Below are 20,611 nucleotides of genomic sequence, written 5' to 3' on the forward strand. Positions count from 1 at the left end.
TTCAGGTAATTAAAGAGTTTATAATAATCTCAGATGTGTAAATACATGTTGAGAAAAGAGAAATTGTAGTTTTTTTTATATTGATGCCACTGAAATTTTAAGTAACCTGTATAATTTGCATATATAGCTCACTCTTTTCAATTCAGTAGATTACTCCTGATATACCCCCCACATCCTTACAACTTCACTGCTTTACTAAGAGGAAATTAATGCTTTCTTTGCATCTCTTATCCTACTTACCTTTAAGACCCAGTTCCAGTTGCAACTTCTCTACAGGAGCGTCTATGATTGTGCTATTTCAGAAGGCTCTCTTGTCTTTGAGTGATAGCATTTTTAAAAATATACTATTCAATTTATATTAAATGGCTACTGTTTTAAGGCATTTCTTCTGTTGCTTATTTAATAAGTAACTGGTATTTAACTCCTCAACTGGATTACTAACTCCTTGGAACTGGTACTTTGCAATATACTTTTTTTCTATTTTCCATAGTACCTAACACAATACCATGTGTTTAAAAGTATTTAAATTCTTATTAATTAATACAAGAAGTTATATCCTCAGTATATCCGAATGGGCAGAGACTTCTTTATATGTATAAATTTACTATTTTAACTAACTTAAGAAGTCATTGTTCTCTGGAAACTGTAATAAAAAAGAAATAGGAACGGCAAAAATGAACAAATAAAATACATAGGAAAAAGAGAGTATTATTTTCCAGGTATGGCCTAATTTAAGTTTACCTTCAGCATTTGATGAGAGATTTTGGGGGGGTCACATTGGATATATTTTTAAAACTTAATTTTGAATATCATTCCCTTTCAGAATAGTGTGTTTAATACTTGTCCTTCCAGATTGAGCAGTTTAATGCTGAAGAAGAGGCATTTGGTTGGCTACCATCAATATATCCTCAGCGTAAAAAAATCCAAGATGGTTTGAACCCTTATCTCCGTCTCTATGAAACTGCTGTAGAATTCAGCACCAAATATAGAGCATGGACAGAAGGACCATACAACAAGGTGAATCCAGACCAAGTGGAAACAGACGTTGGAAATTACTGGAGAGGACTCTATAAGCTGGAGAAAACCTTTCACGATTCTCCCAATGCATTGGCAATGACCAGAAAAGTAAGAGCAAAGGTGGAAGATTTCAAGCAGCACATTCCTCTCATTCAAGTGATTTGCAATCCTGGTTTGCGCCCCAGGCACTGGGAGGCCATGTCCAACATCGTTGGTTACCCGCTGCAGCCAACAGATGATTCCACTGTCTTCTCTTTCTTAGATATGAATCTGGAGCCATATTTAGATAGGTTTGAGGGTATTAGTGAAGCAGCTAGCAAAGAATATTCTCTTGAAAAGGCCATGGAGAAGATGATTAATGAATGGGATGCAATGGAATTTGTCATTCTTCCTTATAGAGAAACTGGGACATCTATTTTGTCATCAGTTGATGAAATTCAAATGTTGTTGGATGACCACATTATTAAGACACAAACTATGCGAGGATCTCCCTTCATTAAGCCTTATGAAAAGCAAATGAGGTAACGTGATATTTCTATGACAGTGTTTATAGTATGTTATCAAAATTATCACTCATATATAATATACAGTTCTTTTTGAAAATTGAGTCTGCACTTTATAGTTAATATTTTAAATAGTACATTGGAAGGAATATTAACTTTTATTTCTTTTAGAAGAGTCTTGATACTTTTGCTATCATCTATATCCAGAGCAAAGGTAGTAGACAGTGTCCAGATATTCTTTTTCATTGCCCACAGTCCGATCTTATATATTAGATGCTCAAAAATAATCTTGTGCCTATAAACATAGTTTATAGAACATATAAACAGTAAATTGAAGATATTATGTATTTTTCCAAATAGACTAATTAGTTTGTTGTAGATGACCCTTATCTTGTCAATTTTTTTCAGTTTTTGTAATCTGTATTAAGCAGTTTATATTTTACCTTAAAAAAGAGTAAATTCAAATCAGACTGCCATCTTCATTGTGAATTTACATGGCAAGGGAATTTACATCTGCTTGGAGATATCAGCCTTTGGTTATGAGTACATTATCGTAATCCTGAGCTTGCCCAGCTATTAGTGTTGGCTCAGTCTCTGATTGCTCTGCCTCCTGCCCAGCTTGCTCCAGTGTGCTCATCAAGAGTAATTTTTGAACTTCTCTGAAAGTGGCACATCTAGTTTCTATTTTTAAGAATTATGCATGAGCTCATTAGCTAGTGAGAAATTTTCTGCATTAGCAGGGATTAGATAGAGAGAGGGGGAAGAGCACCAGAAGGAAGCAGAGGCATTCATTTCCTTGTGTGAAAGACAAATTTGTTGATGAACATGGAAAGGAAAGGCATTTTTAAAAGACATTTTAAAATGCATGGTGACTTTTTGAACTCCTACATACATTTCTTGGTGTTTACAATCTAAAATTATAGATCACCACTTATAAATGATGAGTAACATATTAATCTACACATAAAGCCATCCCATATCTAAATTTTGTTGCCTTTAACCAATTATTCTTCTTTATGGCTATGTTATCTCATAGCATAGTGATTATAACTGTCTAGGTTCAAATCTGGCTCTTTTGTTCATTAGCTTGATGCTTACCTCTATATACCTTAACATCCCTACTCGTAAATAAATATTACATTCTGGACCCTGCCTCTGAAGGTTGTTGTGAGGATAGAGCAAATACACACAAAGACCTTAGAAGTGTGATTGTAAAATTGTTAATTTATGCTGTAATTATAATATTTATTCTTAAGGAAATTTAGTCATTTTTTCTCTTTGTATTTATATAAATGAACCAATAATTCATTTTAATTAAAAAATGCCACACTAATATATGGAGTCACAAAGAGTCAGACATGACTTAGCAACTGAACAGAACAGAATATACTTATGATTGTGTAGGTTTTTCTTTAAATGCCTGTTATATCTGATCAATTGGAATGTTTTCTCTTGGAAAGATAGCCATTATGGGTCCAAATTAAAAAAAATTGAAAAAACAAAATGTTAAATGAATCTTGGATGTAATCGCCTTTCCTAAGAAGAAGTTCAGAGTGCCTTTGATTGAGAATACCATTACTATCTCCAAAATCTCATTCTCAACTCATACTCTTTGGCATGGAATTGGATTGCAGAAAGGATTTATTGAGATGACATGTATAGAAACCAACCTGTTTGTAGAGAGGTGCATCTGTATTAGCATAAGTGTTGATGCTAGTGATTTATCTTTGGTTGTCGGTAGATGAATGGAAACTGGCAAAACGACATTGCATGCTCTGTTAGCAGTCTGGTTGTGAGCTGTACCATGGGAGGTGTCTCCTGACTCTGTTGACAAGCACCGTGTCTGCCCCACAGGGACTGGGAGGGCAAGCTGCTGCTGCTCCAGGAGATCCTGGACGAGTGGCTCAAGGTCCAAGCCACGTGGCTGTATCTGGAGCCCATTTTCAGCTCTCCAGACATTATGTCTCAGATGCCTGAGGAAGGGAGGCGGTTCACAACTGTGGACAAAACGTGGAGAGACATAATGAAAAGTGTCCTACAGGTAGGTAAAAATCTGTGAGAACATGATTATTTTGTTGAAGTAACTTTTTTTTTTTTTCCAAAGCAATCCAAGTAAGCCATTGTCTTTCCCCCACATATCTAATATCCCACATTAGATGCTCTGGTAGAAAGACAGCAACGCGTACCCAGCATGGGATGTCCTGTCTGTTCTCTGCCTCGCATATTATGGCTGCACCACCTCTGAAGTGCTCTGCGGTGGGAAAAAAAAGCAGCATGCCAACCACTCAATCAAGACGTTTCTCTGTAGGGACCTAAAAAAAAAAAAGAGCTGCAAAGATATATATATGTCTAAAGAGCCCAATAAATGTAAATAAAATGCAGTCTATCAATCAAGCAATGCACAGATACAGTGAAGAACTTATAATTTGAAGGAATTTAATAAAAACCAGTAACACTCAAGACAGTATGGTTTATGTTCAGTTCAGAAGACATGCCTGCAAGGCATAGTTTGTGTGTTAGTGGATGTTAAGATTAAAATAGGAGAAATATTAGTTATTATATCATTATATGAATGTGAACTTCTCTATTGGTGTTTTGATCAGATATTGATACAAGTTTATTGTAAAATAGGGAGAGGTTTATCTTAAATTTTTTTCTATCCTAAAATGGAAATATGCTTATTTTTACTATTTGAACATTTAAAATTGTGACTATCATCCTAAATGTTGATAATATTGTATCGGTGACAACTATATCATTTGATAGGAAAATATCCTATAAGATGGACATGGGTCTGTTTATTTAATAAGTTTACTTCATTTTATGTAATAATACTTGGAATAAAACATTGTATAAACCAAACTTTTATGGAATTAATCCCATTGGAATTCCATATTTAAAGAACCTACTGATGAGTCACATTTTTCTTTTTTTTTAAAAATTCATTTCTAGTTAATTTGCTTTGTAAATTTAGCTTCTCCTTTTATATATTATTTCCTTACAACATGGAAAAATCCTTGTAACATGTATATGTTTTTGTTTGGAAGAGGATGATGTTGCCCCCCATTTTTGTTGCCTCCCCCAAAAGAATAAAGCAAATGCTTATATTCTCCTAGTTAATATAATTTTAAAAGTTAAAAAAAATTTTTTTTTGGCATTTGGTCAAGAGAACTCAGTCATGTCAGACTTTTTGCGACCCCATGGACTGTAGCCTACCAGTCTCCTCTGTCCATGGTATTTTCCAGGCAAGACTACTGGAGTGGGTTACCATTTCCTTCTCCAGGAGATCTTCCCGACCCAGGGATCGAACCCAGGTCTCCCGCATTGCGGCAGATGCTTTACCGGCTGAGCCACCAGAGAATCTGAATCAGGCATTTCATCAAAATGCTCTTCAAAATTCATATTGCTAAGAAAATTTAATAGTTCAATGCCTTGAAAGAGCAGCTATACTGAGACTAGTAATAATGGAGACAGACTTTTAATTTTATAAAACTGCTGAATTAAAAACATATTAACAAAAAAGCATCACTTACTCTCATTCCCAAATAAGCAGTTTTCTTTGGATGACACTTCATTTACTTTTGCTATAAGATTTGATTATCTTCCTCAACTGGCTTTACATTTTCTTTTTTTCAGTATGTTAGCATCAGGACAGCTTTTGTCTATACTCTCCAAAACCTTACAAATAAACCTAAGTCCATATTCTCTTAGGAAGGCTAATGAGGATGATCTGTACCATCCAGAGGTCACTGGATTAAGTGCTTGGTACAAAAAGTCATCACTTTCGGCCTTAGGGGTTTCTAAATGTTTTTTAGAACTATGCCAAGAGAAAAGGCTCAGAGGTTAAAAACAGAATGTAAATGATATTGTTAATATAAATGGCTTGATTGAGGTTGTTTTGATTCCTTAAGGCATAAACATGAAATAATTTTATGTTTTGGTATCTTCTCCCAACTGCGCTTGGTCAAAGGCTGTTTCTCACTGGGAAAGACCTACTGAAAGTTCAGTATAATTCCAGAATTTTCCAGCCACTTTCGGTTAGGATAATTTTGCCTATGAAGACTGAGCTGTAACTACTTGAGAACCTCGGTCTCATGTTATATTTAGAGCTCTTCTCTTCCACACGGTCAGGCCCACCTGAGGCTTCTCTGGAGTGTGTGGGTGGGGACTGTGCTCTCCTGCTCTGCCTTTCTCATTCCGGTGCTGATCAGCGGGTATTGGGACAGGGAGGAGGTCGGGATGAGGTAAGGGGAGGGGCGGAAAGCAGAAAGCGGAAGGGAAATAAAGAAAGGGAGAAAGAAAAGTTCACTGATGTAACGGATCCAGCCAGATTATCTCCTCTTTTTGTTGGTGGTCATAATTTGGATGACCTCCTGTCTCTGATGCCCACGCACTGGGCCTTTACTCTTGGTCATCAGGATGACCTCCTGTCTCTGATGCCCACGCACTGGGCCTTTACTCTTGGTCATCACAACTAGTCTAGCTTTTTGACCAACAATGGACAGGTGAAGTCCACAGATTAACTGGTTGTGCACAGGTGAAGACCCGGACAAGTTCTGGTTGCCAAGAGACTCTACCTTGAGCATCTCCCCTAGGTTTTGTCTTCCTTGGCTTCGTCTTCACACTGATGGACCAATGATGGCTTTTGCCACCTTCTTCTTATATGTATCTTTCACCCCATGCTACAGCAGTATTTCACAGATTTGTAGCCCTTAATTTCACCTGGGGTCTGCAGCACCTGGGATCTGTCTTCTCTACCTCTTAGTAACCTTGAGCACATGGCCGTTGCCTCTCTGGTCATCCCACCACACCACCTTCTCCCAGAGCCTTTTTTTGTTCTGATAGCACTGGAGCAGGACAGCAGACTGGTGATAGCACAGACTTCTGGATGAAGACATTAGCCTTCTGTCTTTACATCCACTTGAAAAGTTTTCTAGGGGCTCTCTGAGAAGAGAGAATGTGGGAACTAATATGGGAACAATGAATTGCCTATCATTTGGAGTTGGAAGAAGTGGATGATCTTTTGCATTTATCCAAATTTGACTTTTGATCCACATGAATCTTTTTTATTTCCTGAGTTCAGTTCAGTCTCTTAGTTGTGTCTGACTTTTTGTGGCCCCTTTCATACAAGGCAGAAAAAGGCACTCTTGAATTTCTCCCCAAACTTTTTCCTTTTATAGTCTAACCCCATCTCAATAAATATGAAAACTACTCTTCTTGTTTTTCAGGCCAAAAGCATAAGAGTCATTCTTTTTCTTTTTCCTTTTACTGCCATAAATATCACTTGGCACCAAGTATCTCTCCAGTTTCTAGGGAGCTGGAAAGCTAAAAATTATGTCTTCCAGACCCCTTAAGTTTCTGGCAATGAATTTGACTTTGACGGTGAGGTACACTCATCGGGATTTGGAAGGCATGCAGCAGCCATCTTCTTGCCGTTTCAGCTATTTCTGCTGTCAAAAAATGTAACTTTTCTTTTCTTCAGTGTCTGGTCGCCAGTTTGATGGGTACTTAAAGGTGATGATGATGGTGTCTTCCCAACCCCCCCTCTGATTCTAGAACCGCAGTCACTGCGGTGTGTTTTTGAATGCAGTCGTTCCCCTGGCGGTGTCCTTCTGTTCTTCCTGGGGCAGAGATAACAACCCTTCCGGAAGATCAGTTCCGCAGGGTTCTCGGAGTTTTTCTGGAAAACCAGACTGACGTGTGCTCCCCTAGACCTTCTAGTGATTTTTTAATCACTTAATTCCCTATGTTGAATTTCTTTTTTGCTTAATTACCTAGAAAGATCATGCACTGAATTATGAATACAGGTATCACAGCCTCAAAGTCGAGATCTAGGATTGTCTACCTGACCCACTTGGGCTCTAGGGTGGTTAAAATCTAGTTAGCATCTGAAAATGGAACACTGGTGGTACCTAGCAGGCAGTGCAAAATTCACTTACTCAAATTATGCTACTGGTCTTGTGAAGTGAAGAGTCTGTTTTACAGGCAATGCTTTGGTGGACCAAGTGGCTGCTGGAACAGGTCGATACAGAACAAATTTGAAATACAAGAGATGTGAGATGGGCTGAATTTTTTCTAAAACCCTTGGAAAACTAAAGAAATGGTCTAATTAAAGGCTTAAATTCCTGGCTTAAGATATGGTCAGAGGATTAAAATGCTTCTATGATTGCCCTCAGAGAGCCTCTTAATTCTCATAGCTACAATTCTGACATAGCCAAAAATGACAGTCTGATCCAGCAGGTTGCCACATTACAATATAATTTAATTCACAGCCTTGCCAGATCTGTTCTGTGAATGATCATTTCCTTATTGGGAAAGAGTGGGATGGTGAGAACTGAGAATTGGGGATATTTGAGGAAATTTGATCAACTCTGGTTGCCCTGACTCTCACACTGAGAGCTTCCCTTGCCAGAAGCCTTTTCAGAATTCTAAGGAATGTGGAAGGTATTGTATTGTAATAGCGTTTGTCTGGGGAGAACCAAAGTTAGATGCAGTCTAATGGATTGATGTGACTGCACTTACCAGACATTCATGTTTCAATGAGCTCCTCACGGAGATGTGAGTCATTCTCTTTACTTATTTCTGCCAAAACCTGCCTCAATAAGATTTAAACAAAGACTGGTTTACAGATTTCTGCAAAATATGCTTGCATTATTCAGAAGCAAAAATTACAACACCCTCCCCACCTTAGGGGATTGACTCAAAGTGTAGTAGGAATCCTTTTTAGAGGGTACAGCATCAACTAATATTAGTTGTTTGGTTTTTTTTTTGACCTTGCCTATAGAGATGGTCAGAAGTGTGGATCTACATTGATCATAGTCAGTAGTAAACAGTTTGGCTATATGATCAAGGACTTAGAAGAAACAAGATTGAAAGATTGGTAATAAGGAGATCTATCAGGAATCACAGAATAGACTAGAATATAAGTATATTTGTGCTCCATGTAAATGTTTAATTAAAGGTAGTGCTGCCAAAGGAGGCACTTAGTATAGTTGACCAGTTGATCTATTTGTGAATGTCAACTAGCATATGCCAGTTGTACGCACAGTGAGCTGTGAAATGGAAAAATCATATAATATATTGCCCAAACTGCAGAACTTCTGAAAATTAGACCAATTAATAAATAAGCCAGGAAAGCAAACATAAGCCAGAACTCTCCTCATCAAACTGGGAATATGTGGTCACCCAGGCTACAAGCAAAGAAGTCATAATGGCAGAGATGGAAATTATGGAAGGATTTGTCATCATGGGCTGTCCCTTACCCAACACTGCGGAGCGTCCAAGCCGTCAACATCAGAAACGAACAAAATGCCTCTTACACGCTATCACACCTGAAGGGACCAGGCAGTCATTTAGAAGGAATTAAATACAGTGCACCTGTTTCAGAATAGAAGGGATCAGTGGTTTGTTTGCCTCAGACCAACACTGTCATTCATTGACTTACTGAATGACTTATTGCCACAGTTTGCATGCAGTACTGCTTCTGCTATGGAATTCACGTTACAAAGGAAATGAGGCAATTGACTGATACTCTAAGATTTACAGATACTAATGTGAAGACTGACCTTATAAAAAGTGGAATGTCTCATGTTGAAGACTCAGTTGCTATATGAGCAGGAAGAAAATAGTTTGAGTTTGGCATGCAGTTCTAGAGGATACATAGTCCGTATTCTCCAAATAGCTTCTCCCACAGGCACAGTTCATGGGTCTGGGAATTAAGGAGTGAAGATGATGTTGACTTTTCATACTAGTTCACCCAATAAACAACTCACAACAGTTCTGCTTCCCAACTTTTGGTGTTGCTAGTTGAAATATCTTAGTATCCAGGGGAGAAATGCTTCTGTATGGGACATAGCGGTAGCTTCATTGAGCAGGAACTTCTTGATTTACTCACTTTACACTTTCACCTCTCTGTCCTTCTAACTTTCCACCTTATTTACTCTATTCTAGCCACGCTAAGCTGCCTTTTTTTGAATCACACATGCCAAACAAACTCCGCCCTAGAACCTTTGCACCTACTGAACCTTGTTCTTCCAAATATCTGCAGAGCTGATCAGTGTCTTTGCTTCCTGGAGTCTTTTCTCAACTATTCCCTTTATAAAGAGGCTCACACTGAGCTCCATGTTTAAATTGAAACCTGCCTCTGCCCTTCCTGGCCATCCTGATGCCCCCTTTTCTTGTTTGCAGCATTCATCACCTTCTAACTGACTACATGATGTATGAATTATTTTGTTATTTATCACCTGTCTCCTCTTGGAGGCTGGGGTCTTCGCTTTGTTCACAGTTGTGGCTGAAGCACTGGAAACAGTGTCGGGCATGTAGCAGGCTCTCCAAAAATATGTGTCCAGAGTGAATGAATAATTAAATTGAGTTTGATCCTTGAATTATTGCTAGTTCTAAGAATTCTGAGTTCATTCTGAAAAACCTTCTGTAAAAATTCAGTGTTAGATAACTCCTGAGTCCTAAGAGCAGGAGTAATCCTAGAAACATCCTGCATCTTGAAAGGATTTCTATTTTTGGTGAGGTCGAAGGATCTGAAAGTTGTAAGGGAGCATAAAGGTCTACTTGGTGAATCCACATTTCCTTTCTAATACTTAATAGGTTTAGTGAAGATCTGACCAGTTTTCTGTTGTCCAGGGGTTTCTGATTAGGAAGTTTATGCTTCTGGAAGTTTAGTGAACTGGCTTGAGCTTAATTCCATTAAGTGTACTTTCAATGCAGCTTCTCATGGCAGCAGTAATTAGAATGCCCTCTATATACCCCCAATTAAAGTTTCGGGCCCTGATACCATCGGCATTTCGTTTAGAAATGTAAATTAGCCAGTAACTTGTCATTTGAGCTGATGAGAGTGGTGATACTTGGGAAGCAAAAGAAGACACCCAAAATTTGTAAAATTATCCTTTAACCAAAAAAATATGGTAGTTAATAATTTCTTTTCCTCTCCAGAAGATAAAAAGTAATTAAAGTGTCAAAGGAGTTGCATTTAGTTTCACATTTCTGGTAGCTTCCTGTTTTAATATCTTACTGTTCTATCTTGAGAGCATTAGCTAATGAGTTGGTACAGTAGGAAAACTTCAAAACTTTCTTTTGTTGGTACAAAAAGACTTCTTTGAGTTTCTTTGTGTTTCTGTGAACTGAACTCATCCTCATTCACTCAGTCAGTCAACAGATATTTATGGAAAGCTTACTGTGTACCCGAATTTTGTGGCAGTGCCAGTGTGGAACTTAAAGCCAGCTTCCTTTTACTGTGATAATTATCTTACCAGAAGGAAGGCAGTTTATGAAATGTCCGTTTTAGCTCCTTTAAATCGATAGCATGATGTAAGTGACTTACTCCACCCATTCCCCCAGGGTGGTGTCTGTTTGTTTCTCTTCAAGAGACATTTGTAGAAGGTGAAATGGAAAGGGTGATTTCAAGTGCATGTGTGTTCTAGGCAGCAGACTAGGTGCTTCCAATATTTTGTCTAATTTGATTCTCATAACAGCTTTGAGAGACGGCTTTTATCGCCATTTTAAGGATAAAGAGACAGAGGCTCCGGTTAACTGGTCCAGGGTCACACAGGGAATCAGAAGGATGTTGGTTAGGAACAAGGCTGTGCTTTCCTTGATCTCATGCAGCTTCTACTGTGTTTACCTTCTCATGGAAAGAGAGTTCCTAGTCAGGATAATGATTACTTGTCTATATTTTTTTCTTAAGACCGCATACCAAGGTACGTAGATTATCACGTATATTCATTCAGAACTAGCATATTTGGTTCAGAGTCATTAAGCTGATCTAGATTAATAGGTTTGACCTCAGGAATTCAATAAAGTTTTTTTGTTGCTCAAATGCTAAGTGTTTCCAGAAGTATTTCTTTTGTAATTATAATATTTAGGGAAAGAAATATGAACTGTTGTTTTAAATAACTGAATTTTTAAACTTTCAAATCTCAGCTCTAAAATAGCAAATTGTGGTATATTCTTTGGCTGAAAATAAAACATTGTTAATTTGTGAAAGGAATTTTTCCCATTTATTAACATCTTTTTTTCTTCCCAACGAAGAAAAACATACTTCTCCAGAAGGTGGCACTCTAAGAACATCATTTTAGTTTTTTAATCTAAGAGTACAAGAGTACTACTCCATACTCTTTTTTAATGAACTGCACATTAAATTATGACCTGAGTCTCTGTCATGCTGACTTTTGTGTGCATTTTAAAATGTTTATTTGAAGTATAAAACTCTTAGGAAATATAATAAAATGCCTTTAGAAAATTGCGCCACTTTAAAGATAAGTGAATTGTATGTGTTGCATATTTCATATGAACCTGTTCTACTGAAAAAACAGGTTTTAATGATAATTATTTTGTTCTTTGATTAAATTGCTGTATTCCCATTATATTGTTATATTTTAAAACAAAGCAGAGAATTATCTTTCTTTCCAGTCACATTGAAAGTCTATTGACAAAAACATTTTCCTGCAGTGGAATCAAATTTCTATATGAAACAATTTACAGTTGAAATTTTTGGTTGATCTTTCAGTGAATACCAAACTCACTTTGGCTAAGTACCAAAAATTAGTTAGTTAATCTTGAAATTCTACTTAACTTTTAACAATATTCCCTTGATTTAATTTCATGTAAATTTTCTAAATATACCAGTATATTCTCATAAGGTTTATTTGGCCTGGTGATGAAAATCTATAATACGTTTTGATACCTTTTTCTCACACCTTTGAGCCTATTTAGTAAAGAATTCTTCTTTTCTTGTCATTGGTGTCAATGGTGGACACTGGATTTGGGGTTGTAAAACCAGGACCACACCTGGATGATATCAATTGTGTGTTAAGGAAAAATAAAAAGAATTTTATTTTGACTCTACCTAGACTGTGCTTTAAAATATATGTTTCTAAAGATTTTCTATAAGACTGGTGGTTACTGGTGTGGGTATTTTAAGAAATCAATAAACTACTTTCTTAAAATATCAGTTCTTAAGACCAACTTTTGGTTATAATTCTTATTTTGAATCCCATAGCATTAAAGAAAGCTTTATAAAGTACTTGATTGTATTTGAGTCACTTTAAAGCAAACAGTGACACTTTCAAGTGATAGAATGTTCAGAAATCTATGCCTTGAAAGTAGAACAAGTTTAATCCCCAGAGAGTTCAGGAAGAATGCACCTTGAACTTGTTTTTCAGCAAGCAGAGTATTATAATGCAGGTCCAAAGGTAGTTTTTTGCAATGTAAGGTCTTTATTGAAAGCTTCTTCTTCCCCACTCCCAAATGCTTATTTTTACTACACTTATAAAACAAGATATGTATTATTTTATTTTTGGTAACAATATTCAAAATACTCAAAATAATAATAATGACATATTTTTAGAGTACTTTCCCTTAAAGAACAAAAGGCAAACATATCGCATATTAATTTGTTTCCTCCTGTCCTTCTCGTGAGTTCAGATAATATTTTCTTCCCCTGCCCTTCTCTCTCATTGTCTGTCTCTCACAACTCAGAATGAGAAATTGTGGCCAACATCACTGAGGATCCAGTTAACATGGCTTTTATGTAATTAAAGAGGCTGGTTAGATCTAGACCATGCAAGAGCACTTTAAAAAAAAGTATTCACTTTAAAATTTGTGTAACCTTTGTTATATTAAAACCATGCAATCTCAAATATAATATGAAGCTATTATCTATTATTTCTGAGTTGTAAATTTTCTTTTACTTTTAGGATAAACATGTTCTGTCAGTTGTAACTATTGACAGGATGCTGGAGAGGCTGAAAAAATCTAATGAGCTTTTGGAACTCATTCTTAAAGGACTTAATGAATATTTGGAAAAGAAACGTCTCTTCTTCCCCAGATTCTTTTTCTTGTCTAATGATGAACTTCTTGAGATCCTATCTGAGACTAAAGATCCCACTAGGTAAGTAAGATATATCAATATTACTATATATATCATGATGCATACATCATACATGGCTAAGTTGATCTGCTTAAATTTTATTTTCAGAATGATGCAGAACTTGTATATGATTGTTGTTGTTGTGTCATAGTCGCTCCGTTGTGTCCGACTCTTTGCGACCCTATGGACTGTAACCCTCCAGGCTCCTCTGTCCATGGGATTCTCCAGGCAAGAATACTGGAGTGGGTTGCCATTTCCTTCTCCAGTTATATATAATTATGTTTATGTAATAACTTAAGACTGTTGTAAATCAACATAAGAAATACCATTGAATGATATTTTTCTAAATGTGGGGTGGGTTGCTCTTTTTATCACGTAATTTCTTACAGATTTTTCAGAACACATCACTGTTTTGCATCCCATGCAGAATAAAAGTCAGTGCCTCTCAGTGCCTTGCAGTCTCTCACCAGATACTACACCATGATCCTTCCTATTCATCCCCCACTAGTTTTCTTCTTGTTTATTCTGCTACAGTCCTTGCAATTCTCCTATAGAAGAGTCAGCCTCCTCCCTCAGCATATTGTTCTCTTGGCCTAGGATCTTCCTCACCCAAATATTCACAAGACTTCTTTTGTTGTTATTCAGTCTCTAAGTCATGTCCAACTCTTTGTGACCCTGTGGACTGCAGCACGCCAGGCTTCCCTGTCCTTCACTATCTTCCAGAGCTTGCTCCAACACATGCCCATTGAGTCAGTGATGCCATCCAACAGTCTTATCCTCTGTCATCCCCTTCTCCTCCTGCCTTCAATCTTTCCCAGCATCAGGGTCTTTTCAAATGAGTTGGCTATTTGCATCAGGTGACCAAAGGTTTGGAGCTTCAGCCACAATCCTTCCAATGAATATTCTGGATTGATTTCCTTTAGGCTTGACTGGTTGGATCTCCTTGCTGTCCAAGGGACTCTCAAGAGTCTTCTCCAGTACCACAGTTTGAAAGCATCAATTCTTCAGTGCTCAGCCTTCTTTATGGTCCAGCTCTCACATCTGTACATGACTACTGGAAAAACCATAGCTTTGACTATACAGACCTGTGTTGGCAAAATGATGTCTCTGCTTTTAAATACACTGTCTAGGTTTGTCATAGCTTTTCTTCCAAGGAGCAAGCATCTTTTACTTTCATGGCTCAGTCATCATCTGCTGTTATTTTGGAGACCAAGAAAATAAAATCTGCCTCTCTTTCCATTTTCTTCCCCATCTATTTGCCATGAAGTGATGGGATTGGATGTCATGATCTTAGTTTTCTGAATGTTGACTTTTAAGCTAGCTTTTTCGTTCTCGCCTCCACCTTCATCAAGAGGCTCTTTAGTTCCTCTTCACTTTTTGCCATTAGAATGATATCATCTGCATATCTGAGGTTATTGATATTTCTCCCAGCATTCTTGATTCCAGCTCATGTTTCATCCAGTCTGGCATTTCTCATGATGTGCTCTGCAAAGCCGGCTCAAACACCCGCCGCTCAGGAGGGCCTTCCCTGGTCACTGGATTGCAGCCCCTTCCAGCACCCCCTAATCTCCTTTCCTGATTATCTTCTCTGCCTTTTTTTTTTTTCAGCACGCTTTTTTTGTCACCTGGCTTACTCTGTAATGTGCTTATTGCTTACTGTTTGATTTCCTCCAGCAGAACATAAGCTCCATAAATGGCTGAGGTTTTTTACCTTTTTCTCCCTACAGCTGATTCTTGATTCCTTAGAAGGGTGTCTGGTATATATCAGACAGTGATTAGATATTTGTTACAATCCTTAGTTTTGTGTCTTGTGCTTAGAGATAAGTAATCTAAAACATGCCAGAAATGAGGAATTTAGTCAGTTCCATCTATATTACAGTGTGTAGACCAAAGTTGGGCACCTTCCAAGTGGTTGATTTATTTGACGTTCTAATCCTGTTGTGTAATTTGCAAGTAGTCTCTGAAGATCCCAGTTGAAATATCAATATACTTCGGTGCATTTGAAGATTCTTCAGATGAGTGTTTTATCTGTTGGTCAAGGTTGATTTGGTCCTTATATTACTTTTAATGTCTTTCAATTCTTTGTGCTGGAAACAAACCCTCATGTAGCTCTTATAATAGTTGTAATTTTATAGGTCTTTTGTGATTATTCAATTAATGATGACCTCCCAGTTGACTCATGTATGTATATTCCATTTGTATGTTTTTTTTTCCCCTTCAACACTTCATCTGCAGCATCTAACAGGGGCCTCACACATAATGCACATTTATGAATTTTGAATAAAGTTTGGAATACACAGAACGTTGATATTTGGGGAATTCTTATATTTGGTTAATTCTTTTAAACATTCTTTTTTCCTGACAGAGTGCAGCCTCACTTGAAGAAATGTTTTGAAGGAATTGCAAAGGTGGAATTTACAGAAAGTTTGGACATTACTCACATGAAGAGTAGTGAGGGAGAGGTGGTGGAACTCATAGACACCATTTCAACAGCCAAAGCCAGAGGTCAAGTGGAGAAGTGGTTGCTTGAGTTAGAGAGAGTTATGATTAAATCCATCCACAAGGTAGCTGGCTATATTTATTATTATTTCTAGTAAAGATGATAGAATGTTAATGTATTACTGATAAATGCACTGTTATTTAGACAAACTGAGTCATAAATTATCAATTCAGTTATAATAGATTGAAGGCAAAGAAATGGTCTGTGGTACTGTTTTTGTAATGACTCACTTGAAAAGCAATGCATATTATAAAACACTTGGGGTTTAGTCTGGAGTCTGTCTCGTTTCTTGTGCTTTTGGTGTTAGATATGCTTTGATCTACGTGGTCTATCTGTAGTCTTGTCTAGGAAGCACCTCTCTGTGGTTTCAAATCAGTCTCTATGCTGCTTCCTTTTGTTCTGTGCATATGTAACATATCTACCAAAATGTTAGAAAATCTTTAACAGTTACTTCACATCTCACATTAGCACATTATCATCTCAATCATTTGTAATATTTTTTTGTTACTAGAGAATTTTAAGTCATGGAGACAAATAGATATTAGTTGAGCAGTTAAATTCATTTTTTACCATAGTGTGAACTTATCATTCAAGTTCCTTACCAAGAATAAAAATCATGATTCATCAGGGAAGCTTGAGAGCAAGAACTAGAAGGAAACATGGCATCAGGTCCTAATCAACACAGTTTTCACTAAGTTTTCAAATTCTATCATACATTATTGAAAAAGTCACTGGAATCCAGGTATTTAATGTACATCATGTACCTTAATGCCCCTTTCTCTCAAATATAATTTTAGTATCTGCTTGAATTTTATTTTTTCAATAGATGTAAAATCTTTTGGACAGTTTCCCATTTCTTCCTATTATGGACTAAATTATAATGAACATCCTTATGATAGAAATGGCTTCTTTGAATTATTTATTTTCTCATGATACCTTATATATATAGGATGACTGGACAAAACAGAATGAGCTTCAGTAGGTCTTGCTAAGTATTGACAAACAGTGTTTTCATTTATGTATCTATTAACAATTAAATGAATTCTACTTTGACCACTACTTAAGTTGATTATATGGTTTATTAATTGATGTGTGCAGTGATAACTCATTATTCTAGATATATTTAATATTATTTCAACTAATCTTTTAATTTTGCAATGTATTCAGATAAAATATTTTGGCTGCCATTTCAGACCATTAAGTTGGGTGTAGGAAATATCTTTTCCAAATGTTCATGTGTAAGTTGGTGGGAAAATGCAAGTAAATGCAACATAAAATACTACAGATAGGAGACATGTGTTACTGTGTTGGGCTGTGTGTTACTTGCATGCTTGAAAGGCATGTCTGCCTAAAGTAAGTGAATTTTGTGTCATTTGTAAATGATAAAATATGTTCTTGGCACCTTTGCCTCTTATCTCATTGTGTTATCATGGGTTTAATGTAGATTGCTACCACCAAAATATATGTAATTCTTTATATATGGTATGCATAGTTTTGTAATATATCTTATATATGATATCAGAACTTTCTGTAATCATGTTTGTCCTCTTCCAACTATATAGAGATCTGTGAATTAGATTATATGCTTCTTTCTCGTTCTCTCCACAGAATCCTTCTAGAACACATATATATTTCATCCTTGGCATTTCTCTACTGTTCCTTTTAGTCTTTCCAGTGTTTCTCCATCTCTCCCTTTCCACCTGCCTTTTCTGTGGCTACTTCTAGCCTTTTATTAATACATTTTCTTTATTATCAATAGTCAGCATTGCCCTTCATTTCAATTCAGCTCTGTAAATATCCTAGCTAAACTATAGAAGTCCAGAAAGGTTCACCTATCCTTATATATTTCTCATAAAAATGTAATTTTGACAACCTTTTCAGAAATTCAAACATTGACATGGCTATCACCTCCTAAACCTTACTATTTTTGGTTGATATAATAAATTAGACTGATTGAAAAAGGGAATCTATGGATCCACTGAAAATATATGTAGCAAAGCACATAACTTAGACTTCCTGAATTTACAGCTCTCAGCTCTCTGTGAATGAAGTCAGTATCCACCCTGTCAGCATAGCCTTTGGCATCAAGGGGAGCGAGATCTGGAAATAGGAAAAACTTTAGTGGAGTTATGTAGTTTGCCTAATGTGCATGTACACATGTGCACGTGGCTCAGTGGGGATCTGATTAAGTTCAAAGTAAGTAATTATCTGAATTTGAAGGATCTCATTTTGGATTTACTTGAACTTATATTTTGTAATAAAATTGCTTTTGTTTTTCAGTCCAAAAGTATCTAGGACATCTTTGGCTGGTCAAAGAAGTATTTCATATAATGTGGTTCATACAAATAGATTATATATCAGCAAAATAAAATGATATATAATATTTTTTTTGCTCACAGGTGTATGAAAAAACTAAATAGTCTACTCACATGATTTGAATATTCATAATTGGCTAAAATGTAAGAAGTAGAGCAGTACAAGTTAATCCGTTTAGGAGTTAGCTCTTCATTGTTTAGCTTGTTCAAGTAAAGTGTGAAACTGTTTACCTTTAAGCATTTTCTTTTTCAATTAGGTAATTAAAGAAGCGATTCTTGCCTATACACAAAATGAACGAATTAACTGGGTAAGAGAGTGGCCTGGACAAACAGTTCTCTGTGTATCTCAGACCTATTGGACATTAGAAGTACAAACATCTATTGCAAAAGGACAAGAGGTAAGTTTTTATTACCCCAAGGTTTTTCCACATTTCTTTAATAGTGATTATTGCCAAAATACAATTATTCTAAAAAATTAAGACCATTCACCCAAAAGCCAAGGATACTGGAGCCTCAATCTTGTTATTATATACATTTTTATGCTTTCAGAAATAGTGATAGTAGGACAAAGAAACTTCCTAAACTTAGAAGGATTAGGAGGAATTACATAATATAATTCTCTTTTATGCCCTCAATAAAAGTACACTATGAGGTATGCTGTGCTGAGTTGCTTAGTCATGTCTGACTCTTTGCGACCCTATGGACAGTAGCCCGCCAGGCTCCTTTGTCCATGGGATTCTCCAGGCAAGAATACTGGAGTGAGTTGCCATTTCCTACTCCAGGGGATCTTCCAGACCCAGGGATTGAACCTGTGTCACTTTCATCTCCTGCATTGGCAGGAGGGTTCTTTACCTCTAGTGCCACCTACGAAGCTCTGTGAAGACAAGATATTAATTGACTTGTTTTGACTATTTTTGTTTTTTTTGTATTAATTTTTAGGTAATATTTTGAGTAAAGCTTTATTTTAATTATTCTAGAAGATATATGAATTTGCTATTATTAACTGAATTGCTATTATTAATTAAAAACAGAAACTGCATTTAGTGCAACATTCTTATCCTTAAAGTAGGATTTCAAGCACATCAACTTTCACTTGACTGATGGACCAATCAGAATCCAGCAATTGCAGATGTTGTTTAAAACCATGAGTTTTAAACATTTTTTACATGCACTTTGGCATTATAGTCTGTAAGGTATTGGTGAACACTGAGTGTTGGGTTTGAGAGTCTTGTATTCCTTGTAAGCAAGCAGATGTCATAGAGGAAGGAGCTGAGTAACACATGCTTAGTTGATTCCAACTTACCAACAAGTCACTGATTTCTCCTCTGGGGAAGAATAAAGATGTGGGGCAGGAAGTCAGGGATTGTAGGGAAATAGGTCTTCCTTCACAGAAATTGAAGCTCGGGAGTGAGGGTTTCTCCTAGTGCAGTAAGCCCTGGGATACTCCTGGACTCTTGGCTCTCTGTCTCCATGTGCATTTCTCTTTTTTCCCCACTGGGTCCAGAATCTGCATTTTGTCTTTTCACTGTGAAGCTACCATTCAGCCACCTCCCCAACAGAGGGATTCCTCCATTGCCCGTGTGGGTTACTGGGGATGCGTGTAGCCTTGGATCTTACTCCTCGCTGGCCCCCAACCACCAGGACAGCTTTCTCATTCATTGTTGTGGGAAACAGAGGGGACAAAGAAACACGTGTGAGCAAACTGGGCAAGTTCACAGGCGTCTTCCATGTTTCTTCAGTTTAAGGTTTAAATGTGGTGTCAATTAAACTCCACCTGTCTGCCAAAACCATATTTTTCTCTGGTAGGATTGGTAGGAGTTGAGGTAGAGGATTTACGTGTAAGCCTTTCTTGTTTCTGCTCACCTCCCAAGCATCATCTGAATCTCAAGAGACACACAGCTCAGGTCATTCCATCTCGGTGTGTCCTCTGCTCAAAGCTGTCTGCCTACAATTCTTACCATATTGTGTAAAGATACAAATAGGGTTTTTCCCCTTGGTTTACACCGGTATACTGATACTGAGATGAGGTTATTTATTCACTCATGTATTAGTTTGCTCCATTTTTTCTGTCACTTAATGTGGTACACATTCACGGAGAAAGACAAATGGAGAATCCGTGCCTTGGGTGACTGTTATTCCAGGGGAACCCAGCTTCATAGGTATAGGCCCTCTAAAGCTGTAATTAGTGGGATTTAGAAAGTCTTTGCTGTTCCTTGCTAGACTGTCCTCCTCTGTTGTATTTTGTGGTGTTTTGCACAGTATGTGCCCTTAGAAATTCTTTTCTCTTTCCTCTGCTTGTGAGTCCTCTGCATCAGTATGCCATTCATCTGCTGCCCATGTACCTTGTCCCTGCCCACATCTCATGCATGTTTGGTTTATTTAAGTTCTGAAGCAG

General features: G+C 37.0%; 1 protein-coding gene across 1 annotated transcript in view; it reads left to right on the plus strand.

Moving 5' to 3' along the window:
• The window catches only part of DNAH7 (dynein axonemal heavy chain 7), a 263,405-nt gene that overhangs the window by 76,034 nt on the left and 166,760 nt on the right, over positions 1 to 20,611 (plus strand). The window contains exons 18-22 of the mRNA XM_065927706.1: positions 853 to 1,538; positions 3,375 to 3,561; positions 13,229 to 13,422; positions 15,767 to 15,965; positions 18,474 to 18,614. Coding sequence (XP_065783778.1) covers positions 853 to 1,538; positions 3,375 to 3,561; positions 13,229 to 13,422; positions 15,767 to 15,965; positions 18,474 to 18,614 — 1,407 coding nt within the window. The remainder of the gene's footprint in view (positions 1 to 852; positions 1,539 to 3,374; positions 3,562 to 13,228; positions 13,423 to 15,766; positions 15,966 to 18,473; positions 18,615 to 20,611) is intronic.

The sequence above is a fragment of the Muntiacus reevesi genome, chromosome 3 (genome assembly GCF_963930625.1).
Source record: "Muntiacus reevesi chromosome 3, mMunRee1.1, whole genome shotgun sequence".
Lineage (NCBI taxonomy): Eukaryota > Metazoa > Chordata > Mammalia > Artiodactyla > Cervidae > Muntiacus > Muntiacus reevesi.